The sequence below is a fragment of the Polypterus senegalus genome, chromosome 6, assembly GCF_016835505.1.
Source record: "Polypterus senegalus isolate Bchr_013 chromosome 6, ASM1683550v1, whole genome shotgun sequence".
In the NCBI taxonomy this organism is placed as follows: domain Eukaryota; kingdom Metazoa; phylum Chordata; class Cladistia; order Polypteriformes; family Polypteridae; genus Polypterus; species Polypterus senegalus.
This window is the reverse complement of record NC_053159.1, coordinates 20,142,396-20,162,345: the sequence shown is the minus strand read 5'-3', so window position 1 is coordinate 20,162,345 and position 19,950 is coordinate 20,142,396. Positions and strand designations below refer to the sequence as shown.

The following is a 19,950-nucleotide window of genomic DNA, read 5'->3' as shown; positions in this document are numbered from 1 at the left end:
TAGAAAGGCGAGTAGTCTGCGTCTTTGATTGGCTTCTTATGTTATTTACGCGTGAGTGTCGAACATAAGAGCATTCTGATTGGTGTCCATTGAGAGTGGGCAGTCTTTGGTGGTGTCTGCCGAGTGCCCCACAGGTCTCCTTTTCCCGGGCACTAACCCCCCACACGTCCTCCACTCTTGCATTTTTTTTCCAACGCGTCAGAGACAACACCCCCCTCCCTCCCACTGACGTCATAAGCTGCTGATAGGGCAGACAGAAAGGAGCAGAGCACAGTGAGCACACGAGCTTGGTATAGGGCAAGCCGGTTAGGACTGACATTACCGGCATATTAGGTTCGGCTGAGAATTCGCAAACGGAAAGAAAAAGAATGGATGTTGCTTTTTTCGTCTTAAATGCGTTGTGATGCTATCGTGAAGATGCCTCAGAACCAGACCTTTTTACACCTACTTGCCGGGGGGTGAGTATTAACGGCTTGATAACCAAGACCCGGTGTGGTGACCTTTCGGGTCGTTTTTGTCTGTTAAAGGCCTCGCAGCAGTGCACATCAGTTTGTTCCTTGTGCGCGAGTGATCGCTGAACGCCCTCCGCTTTTACGTGACTGCGAAGGTGTTTTCTGTTCCTCCGTGGCCTTGTCATGCGCAGTTTCTACGTCGCCCAGATGTGCTGCATAGTCACGGCGCCGTTGTGAACGTGTGCGCAGCCAACCTTCTCATGGCAAGTGGAGTAGAAAACTGACAATCGAGATAACCATACTAAAAAAAATGACAAATCGATGTTGATAGGGAAGGAAGTGACTCAAACTTTTATGTCTGAGTTGCGGAAGGCGAGCGGCTTTTTTGCCGTCATTGTCTGATGTGTTTTTTTAAAGCTTCACTATTATTACCCATTGATGGGTAGCCGTACTGAGATGCGTGTTGTTTTTTATATAACGTATGACAGATAAGGACGTAAATGTTTCTCTTTTATTCTGTTTGTATATCTTCCAGTGATCATTCCCTAGTTTTCAGAGTTTTTTTTCTTTTCCCTTTTTTTGTAATGTTGCATTCAAAGATGAGATAAATTGTCCGGAAATAATAATACATTTATCACAACATGTAAGCGTCCAGGCGAAGTTTGTTTGTTTTAAACAAAGGGAGATAAAAATGTTCGTAAATATAGAGTAAACAGACAGATTTCTAATGTGTCATTGAAGAGATGTGTAAAGTACAGCAGTAATTACGCAGTATTTAAAATATTAATAGTACAGCTTTCTTTTAATTGCAGTTAGTATACGTTTGTTATTTTGTGCCTTTTTCAGTTAAGTATCTTAAAGTAAGTACGCTAGGATTTTAAAAAATTATTTCTACAAGTATAAATGTAAATTAAAAAGACAAATGGGGTTAATGAGTAGAACAGAATGCATTAACCGTTTATAACGCAGAAAACGGTAATGGCTGTAATGTAATTACTTCTATACAACCAATATACATAGATGGACATTGCAATATTTCCAAATGGAGTATTTTCAAAAAATTATAAGCTTTCACAATTAAGGCGTTTTAAGCACTTTGCGCCAGCAAGCCTGGCTGGTTGAAAATTCAGATTTATAGAGTGACTGGACGCTGTTCTGTGTGAGGGGCAATGCAAGGTTTGAAACCTAATCTTCAATTGACGTAAATGTTTTCATGCATAGGCATTTTCCTATGTATGTAAAAGCTGTGCCTTCGGTGTTTGCATTGGTTGTTATTGTGGGTTCTGCCTTACATAAAGATTGATTGGCATTGTCAATAAACCTCGTGTGACTTTCATGTGTCCGTGGTCACACGTGTAGATTTGGGTCGACATATTTTGGATATTGGTATTAAAATTTATTAATGAGTGATAGGATTACAGTATCTGTTCTGCAGAAAAAAAGCAAATGACTCTCCTACTCTTTTTTTGTAATTTTTATTGTCAGTATTTTGATGTGCATTCATATTTTCAATGTTCACATCTTATGTTTTAATCTACATTTAAGTGGCACTTTAAGATCATTTGGTTTCACTCTGCTGTAAAATAAATGCACGGGATATTACAGTTGTGGTTTTTTTTATGCATCTTTCAGGTTTTTCTTTTTCTTGTTTTGACCTTTCCTTAGGAATATTCATTATTTTTTATAAAAGTTTAAAGTGCAATTATATATCTTGGAAAAGTTTCAAGTAGACAGAAAAGGACTGCGCTATTACATAAACTGAAATGTATTATTAGGAACAGATCTTGCCCAGACTGCATAAGGAAATGGGCGGTGCAGTCATTTGCAGCCTGTTCTATAATTGGTGTACGCAGACACACCTCCGCTCATCTGTCTTCACTGTCCGCTTCTAGATGAGTACATTCGAGCAGCTCCATTTTAGTGTGTATGTGTGAGAGATCTTCTGAAGTTAATGTTTCTAATAGGAAGCATTGATCAATTCTGTTAAATATATCCATTTTAAAAGAGCATTGTTTAGAATTGGGTTTGTTAGGGCAATGTATTTTCTTTTTTTTATAAGGTCATATGCATAGTTGGAATGTGAAATGAAGGAGTAGCTTTTGTTAACCTTGTCCCATTTTTTTAATATATTGTACCAGCTTCTGAGTTTTTTTTTTTTTTTTTCTTTTCCTCAATCCTTAGCAAGGTTACGGCCATATAGAACACTTTTTTTTTTTTTACAGCCAAATAGCTAGGATGAAATTTATATATATATATATATATATATATATATATATATATATATATATATATATATATATATATATATATATATATATATATATATATAATACAAACACACACACACACGAGGGACGTTGAAAAACTTACCACACTTTTTTAACTATGTTTATTATGAATTTCAAAAACAAATTATATCAGTTTTCTACATAGTCACCTTCGTTTGCGATGCAATTTTCCAAGCATTGTACCAACTTTTTAATGACCAATTACTACTCCGCATTCACCGTTTCCATTGAAAATTTAAAAGTGTGGAAACTTTTTGAACGTCCCTTGTATATGCATGATTTTTATACTTAAATGTGTTAGGAAACTGCAGGTAATAAATTTGAGTATCCAGCAGGGGATGATTTCTGGAATGGAAAGTGGTGCTCTTTCCACAGTTATTTAATTTATTTTGATTTTATAAGGGCTTAATGGTTTTTAGCTATGTTTGGGAATTATCCTCAGCAGGTAGTAGGCACAGATACCTAGATTTGAATACATTATTCTTGTAAGTTATTTTGCCACACAAGTATTTGGCTAGCTTTTTCATTTAATAAAATTTATTTGTGAACATTTTTTAGATGTGGCGGTACAGTGGGTGCAATTGTCACATGTCCTCTTGAAGTGATCAAGACCCGGCTTCAGTCCTCCGGTATTTCCCTAAGACCCTTGTACCTGTCGCAGGTACAGCTGGGCACACTAAATGGCACTGGGGTGGTGCGACCAACATCTGTGGCACCTGGACTGTTACAGGTATTGAGGTGAGTAGGTTTACATTGTTTCTGTGCTTGTAGTTTAAGAGCTGTTGTAATTAAATGTGTCTAAGCAGATCCAGATTTTAAAGTTGACAATGGGTTTTATTTATATTCACTTTTATTCATTAGTCAGTGTTTCCTTTGTTATAAACCTGCTTCTGAAGCACTTTTTAATGTGAGCTTTTTCTGCACTCTACATCTGCATTGTATCCCATGTAAGCAAAATGCAGGAAAGCAACATAAGCAACTACAGTGCACAGATCACTCCAATCCATTTAAATTATCTCAGTTTCAATCGACCTTCTCAGTTATTAAAAATGAAAAATGTTTATGTCCCGATGACCTTATGTTAAATTTGTTTATTATTGATGGTTATTGACTTTAAAAATCACAATATGAAAAACACAATGCATTTTTGACACAACCAAGACCAACATTCTAGACAATTTAATTTTAAAACATAAAAGAAGTCAAGTATAGCAGTCTTCTGCCTAATTCAGAGAGGTATACAAACAATGTCCAAAATGAGAGAGTTCCTCAAGAGTTTTAAAATGTCAGAGGTTAAGCAGAGGCTCAACATTTTTATTTTTTGAACCGCATTAATTAATTCATGTCAAATTCTGAAAAAGCTTTGGATCATTCCTTGTAGAAAGAATTTGTTTCTGATTTTTAGATAATATAAGACAAAAGTTAATTTTGACTTTCCTTCTGGATCGGACTGTTCAAGATGACTAAGATGTGTTAACTTGTGAGGAGTGTAAGTAGGATATGACGATAGTTTATTTACTTTTTTATTTTTGTAGCATAATGTGATTCCATCTGCTTCTCATCTGCAAATATAGCTACTAAAGCATAGGGGATAATTGTAAATAAAATACTTTCTGGGAGAAAAAGCATATATTTTTCTTCAAAATGGTGTGTGGGGTATGTATGCAGATTTCACAAGCTAGTTAGGCATGCACTTGGTGACAACATGTACAGTTTGGATTCTGTCCCAGCTCAACTCAAATTAACTAAAGCTTGGTCAGGTAAGTGTATTGTACAGTTTTAAGCTTGCTTGATTGATTGATCGACAACACAATATTGACCCCAGAGGCGATGTGGCATGTGTGCGTGAGGGTATCCCTTGCAATGGAGTGGTGCCCTGTCCAGGGGTTTGTTTCTGTTTTGCACCATGTACTTGCAGGGACAGGGTCCAGACCCCCAATCCATGCCTTGTGACCCTGTTTAAAAGAAAACAGGTTTTGAAAATGGTACACCACGCGGTATGGTACATAATACTTTGTACAGTTTGTTACTGGCTGATCTCCATTTCCTATCTGAGGTTCTGACTGAAAGGTCCTGTTCTTATAATTGCCTGTGAGCATGTAAAAGGTTCCTTCCTGGAAATATGTTGCAGATATTGGTAGATTTTTTTCCAAATATGGTAAATAAATGGTAAATGGCCTGTATTTGATATAGCGCCTAACTAGAGTTTAAGAACCCCCCTAGGCGCTTTACAACACAACAGTCATTCACCCATTCACACACACATTCGTACGCTGGTGATGATAAGCTACTATGTAGCCACAGCTGCCCTGGGGCACACTGACAGATGTGAGGCTGCCGAACACTGGCGCCACCAATCCTTCCGACCACCACCAGCAGGCAAGGTAGGTTAAGTGTCTTGCCCAAGGACACAACAGCTGCATTCTCATGCCGGGAGCCAGGATCGAACCTGCGACCCTCCGATTGCTGGAACAACCCGCTCTACCGACTGCTGTCTAGTATAGTTTCAAGCATAACTACTGATGGATCATTAAGGACATTAGGCAGATTCCTTTTGACAAACTTTCTGAGTTACACTTAGAAAAAGTAGTACAACATTGGAAGATTATATCTGAAGTATTGTTTATAGGAATCTGTACACACATTTTTTTAAGTTGATGTCTCTAAAGGTCCAGATTCCTAGTGACTTCCATGAATCTTATACTGTGTAAGTTAAAGAATCCTAGAATATGCAATTATCAAGCATAGTTACAGATAAGTGCAGCACCTTGTCCTTAATGTAGGAGATGACTTTACTATATTTTGAGTGAATGGGTTACTGCCTCATTGCTAGTAAACCACCATAGCACAGTAAAAACAGGACGTCAAATTAAAACATACACAGAGACGTTTGCCTTTCATATGCAGTAAGGCCTGGTTTGGGGAACGGTCTGTTGCCTTACACCTCCTTCCACTGTATCACAGTGCAGCCAGTCATAAAACTGATAGTTGGGTAGTACCATGCCCCCCTCTGCTTTAGATCTTTGCAGATTCAGATTTTTAATGTGTTACCATTTTGCATTTAAATTTCATACTTAATATGTCTATAAAGGACTTAGTCATTTTGAATTCAGTTCAATACATCCATTTTTTTTTTCTGTTGCCCTGGCTTATTTTTCACAAATGTATTTCTGTTGTGCGTGAGTTATATGTTAACTAGCTGAGCAACTTGTCTTTTTTTGTTTTTGCATGACACAGCATTTCTGTGTTGGCAGTATATAGTCCTACTTGGCAGGCAGATGAAATTCGGAAACATTTAGTCCCTGAAGCATTTTTAGCAGAAGAGTTTGTCCTTGTGTTTTTTTTTAATTCACATTTTCAATTTCTTGCTGCTGCTCTTTGTTTGATAAAACGGGCCTCTTGAACATTTTGGTTCTACTGATAGCTGAATGAGGGCTCCAAAAAGAGGGTCAGTGTAGAGTTGGTCAGCAACGTAACATCTATAGCCTGAATCTTGTAGACTTTGGATAAAGCTATTAAAAAGTAAGTTCCCATGCTTTTACTTTCAAAGACTCTTATAACTGCAAGCTGTGGTTGATTTCCAAAAAGAGCAAATTCTGTGTGCAAATGAACTATTGGATGGGAAAATGAAGATGAAAAATTGATCTTTGTACTTCTTGATTGGAAATCTTTAAGCTAAAAATTTGTGGAAAGTTCTGTTTAATCATGTAAGTGTAGTAAACAGAAGATACATTTTTCTAATCCAGTTTTTCTAGTCCAGAGACACAGGGTTGGAAATTTATCCTTATTTACCAAGTTATAAAATGTAAAAACTGACATGGCTACCTGCAGGAGAGGCGAAACTCTAGTCATAATTCATTCTAACAGTTAATATAAATGGAGCTTTTAAATGAAACACTTACTTAATTTGACTCCTAATTTTGAATGTCTTTGTTTTTTATTTTACTTTCCTAACAGTTTTGAGATGTTTTGTCATATTGTGTATATCAATGGCCTGTTTAGAACTTCTTCATGTTTTGTTGTGTTATGCCATAGAATTATTCCAGAAAGTATTGCATTGTCACCCAAGTACTCTGAAAATCAAATTGAGAATAAACATGGTGTTCTGATCCATGCTGCTAATGTAGAGTATGAATTTGAGATAACACTATATAAACAAAGTGTTTTAATTAACAGAAGAGACTGGCCTTAGAATTTTACAAATTGGTTGGAATTAAATCCATCGGTGAATTTTACCCCTCTCTTTTTTTTTTTTTTTAAAATGTGTAATATTAATCCCTGCAGGCATTGAATATTTGCTGAGCAGACTCTGGCAAGGATAGAAAATTAATTTGTATCCGTCATTCAAGTTGGAAGCCTCTCAAGTAATTTGCATTTTAGTTAAATGCTCATTTAGTTGAGACTTAGCTGTGAAAAATGTCTTATCTGAAACGACCCAAATCTGCAATTTTATTTTTTATGGAACGACTCTCCCCAATTTTTCATTAAATTCAGTCATAATCTCCATATACCTGACGATTGGGACTGCTGCATTGCACAAAAAAATGAGGTTGCAAAGTAAACAGCGATAAATCCAATAAGAATTGAAGTAGGACAGGTCATTCACAGTTTTCATGTAGGTAGGTTTAATTGTTTGAACCTTTTTGTGTTTCTTTTTTTTTGTTTGTTCTGAATTTAGAAGAAATATTAAAATCTATAATGGCTGGCTCCTTCATAGTTGTTATTACAGTGCTGCCCGATGACATAATTCATGTGGTGTGGGATGGGGGTTGCATGCAACATTAAACAGAAGGCATACAGTTGAGTGAGTTGCCAAATGCTTCTAGGCTAGCTGAGTAGAAAATCCTTTCAGCATGTCCCTGGTTCACTGCAAATCTTGCCTTGCACGCCTTTTGTGGGAGGCTCCACAGGGGGATACTCACTATATGAATAATCTGCCCTAACTAGCTTTCCTCCATCTAGAGAAGTAGCTTTTTTTGCTCCTGGGTCCTCCCATATTAAGTCTCTACACCCTGTCAGATATAGAAGTACTAATCCTCGCCGTGGCTTTATCTGCACTGGGTTTTGAGGTTTGAAGTACTTCATTATCTGCAAACAGCACAGATGCAATCCTTCGGTCCCCAAACTGCATAGTCTTTAATACTTTGCTGCCTTTTTATATGCTGTCCATAAAAACCTTGAACAGGAGATGAGGCATACCCATGAAAGAGTCCACAGCCCACACAGACTCCCCTTAACACCAAGTATACCAACACAACTTTTGCTCTGCAAATACAGGGGATGAATGGCATGTAGGTCTTCCTGCAGAACCCCATAGTCCTCTAGTATCTTCCACAAGATATCATGGAATACATGCTCAAAAGTTTTTTACAAATCCAAATTGCATGTAGACCGGGTTGGCAAGTTCCCATGATCTACTAAATGTCTGTGCAAAGCTGAAGAGTTGGTCCACCATTTTAGAATCCATGTTGCTCCTTCTGAATCGGTTTCATCTATAGAGCTGGGCCTTCTAGTCAAGAAAAGCAAACTATTCCAGGGAGACTGAAGATTATGATCCCTTGGTAATTTCCCTTTTTCAAAAATGGGAATCCCTAAAATGGAAGCCCAAAGCCCTAACACCGCCTTTCATACACCATCGAAGAGGTGTGGTACCTAAACCACCACCACCAATACAATATCCAGTGTTTACAGAATTTCTGGTCAAATCTCATCCACCCCTGCGGACATGCCACTATGGAGTTTTTTAATTCGCTGAAACACCTTTAGCCTTGGAGATGGACCCTCCATTAACCCTCATTAATGCTTCTAGCACTGATCCCTCAAAGAGGAGGGTGTTTCTACCAGAAATCTGAGTTCTTCAAAGTGTTCCTTCCAAGTCCACCACCAGGTTTTGATGAGAGCTATCTTTTGTCCAAAGTCATTCTCCTTTCCCTTGCCAAACATCACTCACATACTGTCTTTTGCTTCAGCCACTGCTATAGCTACTTGTTTGTTTGCATACCAGTGCCCTTCCCGCTAGCATTGCGCACAAGCCTGCTTTGTCCAACTCACCATTTCAGTTACAGCTGGTGCCCACTAATGAGTGCCCTAGAGCTGTCCCCATTAGAGGCACCAAAAACCTTCTACCCAGCCTGTTGTACCTGCCTCTACTACAGGGGTCTTGAACACAGACCTGTAGTCCTGAATTAATCCTCTCATATCCAGGAAATCATCCCTATCTGTTTAGGGGGTCTGTCCTCCAATCACACCATATGTTTGACTGCTTATTACCAAGTAATTATGAGTTAACAGTTCACATTATCCCAGTCATACAGAAGATAGGGCCTAAGAGCAGATGATGCATCTATAAAGTTGAGCATTGACCTTTGGCTCAAGAAACTTTGATGTCCGATAGAATTAATGAGCATAGTTGTGTTCAAATATTGTGTTTGGTTTTGGACAATTCATAACTAGCAAAGAAATCCAATAACAATAACCTGGTTCAGATCAGGCTAGCAATTCCTCCCAGTCATGCTCCTCCAGGATTCTCCATCATACCTCACATTAACATTGATGTCTCCCAGTGGTACTGCAGAGTCGGTAGATAGTCTTTTAAGCGCTAAATTCAGCATCCCTAAAAAGGGATGAATGCACAGAATGGTTCATAGTTTGGTCAATACACACAAACAGTCAAAAGGTTCCTGACTTCTACTCAGAGTCACATTGGTGTAACCCTCTTGTCAACTGTAACAAACTCCAGTTGCATGGCATCCAGCCTACAGCTGTGACTATCCTCAAATTAGCTGTGGTCCAATGCCAGAAAAAAGATAGCAACCACTCCAATCAATAAATCTGATTCAAAAGACAATGCACAAAGATGAGACTGAGTGTTTCTGTCCTGTACCTTCCTGCTTTCTGCATGGGTTCCAATTCCTTCTTCACCAGACATGTTACAATACCTTTTTACATAGCGAAACAAACTGGTTCTTGTAAAGGTTTAATCTATCTAGGTGTGTATTGTCTGACTGGTATTGTACCTGACTTTCATCCTTCATTTTACTGGTGTTGATTCTACATAGTGGTTCTGCACAAAGACTCTCTTTCATTGATTGATCTTTATCCACCATTCCTTGTAGACACATTTGCCAACATAACTGAAGACCTTTGTGGTACATAAGCCATCACAACAACAAGGTCATAATTCTAGTACTAATGTAATTTGTGTAAGTAAAGTCATTTATATTAGAGATTATAATAACTTGCAGATTTAGGAATTCATCCAGTTTGAATGTTTTGCATCGGTTGCCTTAAAGAGGACGATACCCAATATGTTTTCCTTTATGTGAATGTTTCAAGAGAAGAATTTATCAAGTTGAGACTTGCAATTCCTTATTGGCCTGTGTCCAGCTGGCAGGTTTTTTTTTTTTTTCCTGATATAATCTTTGGGCACTTGTCTTTAGGATTGGTATGCAATTATGTGTGTTTTAAATCAGATCCCATCAAGCTACAAAATCATTCCCTGAAAAGACTCTATCAAGTCACTAATGTACAAGCTGCTACAAATAAAATCTTAAGACATAACCTTGATGAAAGTCAAGTGTTATGTGAATGTTTACACATTTAGTTAACAAATAACATCCTGGCAAAGCAACTGGTACTTTGTGATGCCCCAAGCAAAAATAAGGATACTAGAGTACTTCATATTGTGTGTGTGTGTGTGTGTGCTGTCAATGAAATGCATAAATTGTTATGAATACCTAAAGGAATAAGAAGTTAAATGCATAAAAAGTGTGACACGTTTAATTCATTATGACATATTTTATCTATTTATCATTGTTCAAAATATTCCTCCATACTAGTAAACTAGAACACTGCCAGCTGAGTCTCAAATTTTAAAGGCAAAATAGGTATGGCATTTTGCAATAGGTACATGAATTTCAATATATTTATTTTATTCTGCATTCATCTTGCTTTTGGAGCAGATAAAAGCATAGAAATATAGATACACTTGAACAAAAACTAACTACCTAAATAAAAAAGATCCTTCTATTGGCAATAATAACAGAAAGCTCTTAAAATATGCAGCAGGTAGCCTTTTACACATTTCTGTTTTTGTACCACATGTTGGTGTTTATTTTAAAAGTTATTCTTTTTTTTCCTCTTATGATGATAATAAGGGTGAAATAGAAGAAAAGCAGAAGATGTTTCAAGTTCCATATTAATCAGTCCAGTGATAAATCTCGAAGCAGTAGTGTTTTTAATTCGCTACTGTGTTCTTTCCCTGGGTTGAAGGTTAATATTTGAACCAGAACAGACAGAGCGTATTGAGGAAAACGTGCAGTGGGTGCAAATATTTGTGTCATAACATAATGACTTTTAACCCCCTTACCTCTTATCCACCTGCCAAATGCAGATATCGAGTATGTTTATGAGTCAAAGGGTGAAGTCTTATTTATTTCTGATTTTCTTGTTTTCAGTCCACCACATCAGCCAATCCCTATTTTGATAGGAGTTTTGTATCCATTTGATTTGCTTGCTTTGATTTGTTGTTGTTGTGCCTAGCATGGCTTAAATGTCGGAAGGTTCCGCCTCTGATAACTGTGCTGATGAATTGACCCAGAAATGTTGGATGCCCCACTTAAGAAGAAATGAACTTGCATAACACTTGAATGGTTTGATGTACAGTAAAGGCCTTTTCCCACATTTGGGAGAGCTCCAATTTGCAGAGACAAATGCCTCACTTTACATAATTGATTCATTTTTCCTTTTTTAGGTCAATTTTGGAAAAGGAGGGGCCAAGATCCCTTTTTCGAGGCCTGGGTCCAAATCTAGTTGGTGTTGCTCCTTCAAGGTAACTGACTGACTTTTGACTTAATTTGTTTTCACAATAGCAAAGGACTAAGTCCCTGCACTACTGATTTTTAAACTGCTGGTTGCATTGTTTCATTATTTGCTTTGCCTTCCTTAATATGAAATCTATATTCTAAAAAGAACAAATACCACAAAGATGTATTTTACAAAGCGGTCTTAATTCTTTTTTTATTGAGATTCCATTTCTATGAGAATCTTCTTGTATGTTTCGATTTTGCTGCCCCTTAATTCTATAAGTTTGCAACCACATGCAAACACGACCAGTGTAGTGTACAGAGGTATAGTGTCCTGACTGTGAGTAATTGCTACAATGTGGTTAGGAATAACACCGCAAAATCTGAGTAATACACCTGTTTTTACTGTCTATTAAAAGTGTATCTAATTTATGCCTTCAAGCAGCATAAGCCATCAAATAAATAAATAAATACATTTAGGAATCTTCATCAAACTTAAATATTGATAAATGGGGAAACAAGCTGTTTTGATTGGTGCAGCAGGACTTGACAAGCTATTTATTGCATTCTTCTGTAGGAGTTTCCTGTTAAATACTTTTTTTGCAACATACATTTAAATAAATATTTGATAGCGACATCAGCGTATTCAGACTTCAGCATATTCATTCAGTCAGGGCAGCACTCTTCAAACCTCTGTGTAGTTAAAATTGTCTCCTGTTTCTTTTAAATGTTCACGGTATTACAAGTAAAGAATATTACCTAGAATTTTGCGACCCTTTGGTTTAACATTAAACTTTTGTTTCTTGTTGCATAAATGTCCCTTTTTACTATTTTGCAATAGGAAAGTTGAAGCTATTGCACAGAAATCCTGATGCAACTGAATGTAAATCTATGTAATAGTTGCATAAGACTTTCTTCCAATGGATATTTACTAAGTCAACCATTAATGCTGTACATTCCAATAAAAAGGAGAACACCCTGGCTGCTACCAGCACAATGCAGTTTCAACTTTGCCTCTTGAGTTTTAAAGAGAATAGAGGCAGACATGCATGTGAAGTTTATTTTCCAGTTCATTTTAACATATAAGATGACTTTGGAAAAAGTTAAATGTGCAAGTAAAACTTTAACCACTCTCCTTTTGGTTAGTACATGTATAGGTTTTTTATGCAGATATTTTAGCGCTAATCTGATAAAGTTGGGAATATTTCTGTTAAAATATGGATTTTGCTTTACTGAGTAACCTGTTGTGTCCTCCTCTTCCTCTCACACAGAGCCATATACTTTGCTGCATACTCCAAATCCAAAGAGAAGTTCAATGGCATCTTTGTACCAGACAGCAGTTTGGTTCACATGTGTTCAGCAGGCTTTGCCGGTAAGCATTGCCATGGATGACATCCTCTTTTCAAATTCATTGCATTAGTAGTTTCTCTAATTTTAAAGAAAATACACATTTTCTGGGAAGGTTTTATTCAAGAGGCACTTGTGCCTTATGTTACATATTGTGTGTGTAATGTTTTTGGGTGTTGCAGCATAATAAAGATCATTTAGAGCTAGAGGAAACTTGGACAAACACTGTCAGAATATTTGTCAGGATTGATTTCATGTGAGTTTGTAGAAAGTAATGAAGGAAAGAAATCTATTTTGACAATTATAAAGGTTATAAATAAAGTAGGTTGCTTTATTCAAAGTGGAGATATTATGAATGTTACTTCATTCTGTAAATTTGAATGTTCTCTCTCACTCTCTCTCTTTCAGCATTTGTTACAAATTCATTAATGAACCCCGTATGGATGGTCAAAACACGTATGCAACTGGAAAGAAGGTAAAGGATGCTGATAGTTAATTTTTAGAGACCTTAGTCGTTTGGAATAATTTGATTCAGTGTTTGCCTGACCTTGTCCAGTTGGCTGTCGGCCCCTGCCTGGGTATCAGTTTTCAAAGTTTGTTTTGGATGGAGGAAGATGTCTGATTTACGTACTTTTTAATTAATGATTGAACTGACCAATATTTTCAGGAAATTGAAGAGCACACCATCTACTTCAGCACCACAAATGTGTAGTGCTTCTGGCTTACCAAAGCCTGCTGGCATACCAAGAATTGCCTTATGTCCTTGTTGTTTTGCCATTATGGTTGCCCTGTTTTATGTGTTTTACTTGGCAGCTGCAGAAAAATATTTTGATGCGCAGGTTTATGTCTGGTCTGTGACAAACAAAACAAACACTGTAAATCTATTTTTGAGGATATTATTCATTTTATATTCTTGTTATAAAGCAGCTTGGCATCATCCTCAATTTCCCTGACATTTTGCCTGCTTCTAGTTTGCCAGTCGGCCTATGTGCATTTTACCTGCTCATCTTTATGATCTTTCTGTGCTTTGCTGGAATTGTACTCCTATAATGCAGTTCATTATTTCATTGCTTCCTATTTTTAAATTGTTTAACGATTTTAATATACTGTAAGGTTTGCAAAGCTGTTGCATTTTAGCTTAAACTATTGGATGAAACGGGCACTTTGGTCCACTGTTGGTAATGAATATTTTGTTTTGTGCAGAGTGAGGGGAGTAAAGCAGATGAACGCAATCCAGTGTGCGAAGTATGTGTATCAGTCGGAAGGAATCCGTGGATTTTACAGAGGACTCACTGCTTCATATGCTGGAATTTCAGAGACTATCATCTGTTTTGTTATTTATGAAACTTTGAAGAAGCAAATGGCAAATATAAGACTCTCCTCACCAGCCAGAAAAGGATCCGATAAAGGTGTTTCAGATTTTTTTGGGCTCATGATTGCAGCAGCGTTTTCAAAAGGGTGTGCATCCTGTATTGCATATCCACATGGTAGGTGTTTTTTTGTTTGTTTTTTTTTAATACAGTGTTCCATCAAAATGGATGTAAATTACAAAATTGGTTTTCATTGGGCCATTTATAAAAGTATTACTTTTGCATGTACTAAAATGGGCAATGTTTGATTATATACACTGTGTGCACAATTATTAGGCAAGTGAGTATTTTGACCATATCATCATTTTTAATGCGTATATTCCAACTCCAAGCTGTATTAACTTGAATGCTTATTGGATTTAAGCACGTCAGGTGATGTGTATTTGTGTAATGAGGGAGGGTGTGGCCTAAGGAGATCAACACCCTATATCAAGGTGTGCAGAATTATTAGGCAGCTAGTTTTCCTCGGGCAAAATGGGCCAAAAAAGAGATTTAACTGACTCTGAAAAGTCAAAAATTGTAAAAAGTCTTTCAGAGGGATGCAGCACTTTTGGAATTGCTAAGATATTGGTGTGTGATCACAGAACCATCAAACATTTTGTTGCAAATAGTCAACAGGGTCGCAAGAAACGTGTTGAGAACAAAAGACGCAAATTAGCTGCCAAAGATTTGAGAAGAATCAAACGTGAAGCTACCAGGAACCCATTATCCTCCAGTACTTTCATATTCCAGAGCTGCAACCTACCTGGAGTGCCCAGAAGTACAAGGTGTTCAGTGCTCAAAGACATGGCCAAGGTAAGGAGGGCTGAAACCCAACCACCACTGAACAAGAAACATAAGTTGAAACGTCAAAACTGGGCCAAGAAATATCTGAAGACATTATGGACCGATGAGATGAGAGTGACTCTTGATGGACCAGATGGATGGACCTGTGGATCAGTAATGGGCACAGAGCTCCACTCCAACGTGGAGGTAGGGTACTGGTATGAGCTGGTATTTTTAAAGATGAGCTAGTTGGACCTTTTGCATTGAAGATGAACTCAAAATCAACTCCCAAACCTACTGCCAGTTTTTCGAAGACACTTTCTTCAAACAGTGATACAGGAAGAAGACCATGGTTTTATGCAGGCCAATACTCCATCACTTGCATCAAAGTTCTCCACTGCGTGGCCAGCCAGTAAAGGCCTTAAACATGAAGGAATAATGACATGGCCCCCCTTCCTCATCTGACCTAAACCCTATCGAGAACTTGTGGGCACTTCTTAAACGCTAGATTTACGGGGGAGAAAAACAATACACCTCTCTGAAGAGTGTCTGGGAGGCTGTAGTCACTGCTCCACAAAAAGCTGATCGTCAACAGATCAAGAAACTGACAGACTCCATGAATGGAAAGGCTTATGACTGTTATTGGAAAGAAGGGTGGCTATATTGGTCATTGATTGATTGATTGATTTTTTTTGAAATGTCAGAGATGTTTATTTGTAAATTTTGAGGTGTTTGTTTATTATTCTCACTATAACAGATGAAAATAAACAAGTGAGATGGGAAAATTTTCATTTTTCCTTTAGTTGCATAATAAATCTGCACACTAATAGTTGCCTAATAATTGTGCGCACATATGTATTCCCCTGATGATGTTCACACTCACATTTCCGTTGTGAAACATTCAGGTTTCAGGTTTATTAACATTTTGGATTGACTGATAGCACTGTGTTTGTTCCATATTAAAATTAATCCTCAAAAATACAACTTGCCTAATAATTGTGCACACAGTGTAGATCAAAACAAAACACATGAAGAATAGAAGTACAGTATGTTAACAGTTGAATATCTTTTTAATCTAGCCTGTGATGATTAAGAACAAATGTCAAAAAAGCAAATCGGCAAATGTCTGTGTACAGTGGAACCTCGGTTCACGACCATAATTCGTTCCAAAACTCTGGTCGTGAACCGAAGCAATTTTCCCCCATAGGATTGTATGCAAGTACAATTAATCTGTTCCAGACCGTACGAACTATATGTAAATATGTATTTTTTTAGTTTTTTAAGCACAAATATAGTTACTTATACCACAGAATGCACAGTGCAATAATAAACTGAATGTAAGTTAATTATACCATAGAATGCACAGTGCAATAATAAACTAAATGTAAAAACATTGAATAACACTGAGAAAACCTTGAACAACAAGGAAAACTAACGCTGCAATAGTTTGCGCTATAGTGCTAGGAACCGCTCGCTAAAAACACTTTTTTTTTTTTAATGAGTTTTAAGCACAGGGAAAAAAATGAACATTTGAAAAATCCGTAATTTAATAAACCACCAAGAAAAGTAACATTTCCACAGTGCACGCTACGAACCGATCGCTGTAAACAGAACTGAAAAGAAAAACACCTACCTTATGTGTCCAGCCTTCCCTCTCTCGCTTGCTCACTCGCTCCCTCTCTCTCTTTCATGTGTGTGTATGTCTCTTTCGGGAGCCTGGAGTGCCTGTGTGTGTGTGTGTGCCGCTGTCTCGTGCGCCTGTGTGTGCCTCACTCTCGTGCGCCTCTGTGTGAGTGTCTTTCGCATGCGCGCGCCTGTGTGTGTGTGTGTGTGTGTCACGCTCTCGCTCGCTCGCTGGCTGCACAGGAAAGGCACAAGGGAGAGACTGAACACGTACAAACCTAAAAGGAAACTGGCTCGTTTGTATACCGAGTGTGTGGTCGTGAACCGAGGCACAAGTTCGGCAAACTTTTTAGTCGTAAACCGAGTTGTACGTGTACCGAGATGTTCGTGAACTGAGGTTCCACTGTATCTGTGTGTCCGTGGGGTTGCCATGTCTTTCTCATTTCAACAGATGGGGCGTCACAAACATTAACACTGCTTTTACAAATCCCATAACAAATGGCATATAACAGACATATAAATTGCATTTGTCATTCCAACAGATGGAACATTGCAATCATTTGTAGTGATGCATTTTATTACATGTGCCATCTTTTGGAGTGACAATTGCAATGCGTTTTATTCGTACATGTCTGACAAAATACATTCCAATAGATGTTGCACTTTAATCATTTATACTGAGGTCTATGTTTATTACCTGGAGATAGATAGATATAGAGTGTGGAGTGTGCTATTGATGAAACCAATTGTCTAAAATTTTTTTTTTTTTTTTTACTACCGCATATTTTTATTACTATTGTATGTGTTTGTGATTTCCTTCTATTTGTCTGTCTGTCATCTAGACACATCCTTAGTTAATAGTGAATGTCTAGATGTTCAAGTTATCCTTCAGTGATTCATTCTTACCTAGTCAACATGTACCTGAACCAGCCCCCTTCATAAGCCACAGTCAAGGGATGGGGCCGCACAATTCTGTCATGGCAGGGCGTCTCTCGGAGGCAGGCCCGATCTTGGGTTATCGTTGACATCATTGGGAGAATGAAATGAAGAATCAATTAGCAATGGTATGTGAGATAGGAATCGCTATCATTTTACTTGTAGCCATTGAACTCTTTCTTCATTGAATATGGGCATATTGGGTGCACAGAACGTTGACTCTGGAAATGACGTGTCAATGAATTGAGTTCTCCACAGGGAGAACCTGGAGCTAATGATTTTGGACTGGTTGAAATTTTATCATAACTTTGGATAAAACTTGTATATGTCACTATGACCAGGAGCCTCCAAAAAAAACTATGAAACGAATAAAATTTGAAGTCCAGGTCAGTGCTGGAAAGATCAAGTGCACACTCTTTTTGATGTTGAGGGTGTCATGTATATTGAGTTAGTGCTTTAGAAATCTTGCATAGCAAGTCGGTTACAGTAATTTGCTGTCCTGTTTTTGGTGACCCATCATGCAAAACTGGCAAGAAAGGCTTTTGCTTATCCCCCTTCTGCATCATGACCATGCCCCCTCTCACACTTCATCAGTGGCAAAGGCTTCTGTGTAAAAGTGTAAATTCAAGACGACTCTCTGTTCTCCAGACCTGGCCTCCTCATCCTGAAGGGCTTGCCTGCCACCATGGAGACACAGTGTCCGTGATGAAGATGTCAAGTGAAGGACCGTAGAGGGTTTGCACACTTGGGACTGTACTTTTCATTAGGGTGACATTAGTATGTATGTGTTGGTGTCCACGAGGATTTTGTTGATTAATGAAACTTGTTTGGTTTTACACGAGTCTTCCTTAAGTTTTCTTTTTTTTTTATATATAACCACTTATCTCTATGTAATGTAAGTTTTCTCTTTTTATTTCTTTCCATCAGAGGTAATCCGGACCCGTCTTCGTGAAGAAGGAAGCAAGTACAAATATTTCTTCCAGACAGCTCGACTTGTGGCAGTGGAAGAAGGCTATTCGGCATTTTACAGAGGACTTTTGGCTCAACTAATTCGACAAATCCCAAACACGGCTATTGTGTTGTCCACATATGAGCTTATAGTATATCTTCTGGGAAGTAAATTCCAGAAATAAGGAAAAAGACTTGGAGCACTGAATTTTTTTTTTTTTTTTAATTATTTTTATTTAATTTTATTTTATTTTATAACTTAGCATCGCTGTAATTCATGTTTTACTTTAACAACATCAGGTTGTGGAGCAGTTGAGTTGGAAGAGGGTGCATATATATTTAATATATATGTAAATATTTATAAAACTGTAAAGTTCAACTAAACAATGTTAGATACATTTATTTCCTCTTAACTTTTTTCCCAAGGAGAAAAGGGAAGTATCAGCACTGTCTTGCTAAAACGAAATCCAAGTTAATTGACCTAACTAGACCTTGTACTGTAATTTACCTAAAATGTGTTTTAACATTGTTAGAGCATCAATGACACTCGCGCTCGCTCCGTCTCTGCTGTAACTTGCTGCTAGCAAGCAGTCTGGCTGTTAAGGTTTAGGCTCCCTTGCACGTTTGTGTTAGGAGGATGCGGAATTTGCTCAAAACACGCCTTGTGGATTTTTGTTTGAGTAACTGCATTGCGTATTGTCGGTTAATGTTTTAGATTTTGAGTTTTAGTGAATACGGCACTGTAGTATTCACCGGAATTGAAGAGGCATGTTGCATTGATTTGTCTGGAGAGATCTAACTGATGCATGATACATTAAAAAGAAGAAAAAATATTTAGGATAAAGGCATTTTTTTTGCTTGTTTCATAAACTAAGCGTTGAGCGCAACCAGAGTGTTCTGAAAATTGAGAACACCCCTGTTGATGAATGTCTGTATAAAACTTGTGGAAGGCCAAAGAAATTCAAGTTGAGTAATAATACTAGTCTGGCTGCTATCTAGGAAGTTCACCTTTTTTTCTTTCTTTTTTTTTTTAATCTTTTCAGTTTGGATAGTGGCTGAATAAACTCAAATTATTATTTCTTAATATCTGTCTGAGCTCATATTTTCTGTTATGGTGCATGTTGGGCAGTTTATGGTTTTTAGATTGTATGGCTCCTTCTCCAACCATCTTAATTTTTTTTTTTATTTATTTATTATGTAACCAACAGGTGAGTGATTTATAACAACACAATTTTAACACCTAAGAGTACAGATAAACTGCAACAGAATTATACTTCGATTAGAGGAAAGGTAAAAACTCAAAGCTAAAGCACCATCCACACTACAACATTTTTCTTTAAAAACACAGAAGTCGGTCTCCATTTCCGCCCTTTGTCTCCACTACTCTGGCGTCTTCAAGCAAACGTTTGAGAACTCT

General features: G+C 37.5%; 1 protein-coding gene across 1 annotated transcript; it reads left to right on the top strand.

Annotated features, from left to right (window-relative positions):
* The first annotated feature begins 249 nt into the window (after nt 1-249).
* slc25a33 (solute carrier family 25 member 33) lies at nt 250-19,617 on the top strand. The gene is made up of 7 exons (XM_039755518.1): nt 250-458; nt 3,299-3,478; nt 11,493-11,570; nt 12,816-12,916; nt 13,300-13,366; nt 14,095-14,378; nt 18,513-19,617. The coding sequence occupies exons 1-7, from the start codon at nt 394-396 to the stop codon at nt 18,716-18,718; spliced, it is 981 nt and encodes a 326-aa protein (XP_039611452.1). The 5' UTR covers nt 250-393; the 3' UTR covers nt 18,719-19,617.
* Nucleotides 19,618-19,950: the final 333 nt, after the last annotated feature.

Bases quoted from the DNA above. Each gene is read 5' to 3' on its own strand.
- slc25a33 (XM_039755518.1), top strand. From the start codon at position 394: ATGCGTTGTGATGCTATCGTGAAGATGCCTCAGAACCAGACCTTTTTA. The intron at 3,479-11,492 runs GTGAGTAGGTTT...TTCCTTTTTTAG, and splicing joins GGACTGTTACAGGTATTGAG to GTCAATTTTGGAAAAGGAGG. The intron at 14,379-18,512 runs GTAGGTGTTTTT...TCTTTCCATCAG, and splicing joins CTGTATTGCATATCCACATG to AGGTAATCCGGACCCGTCTT.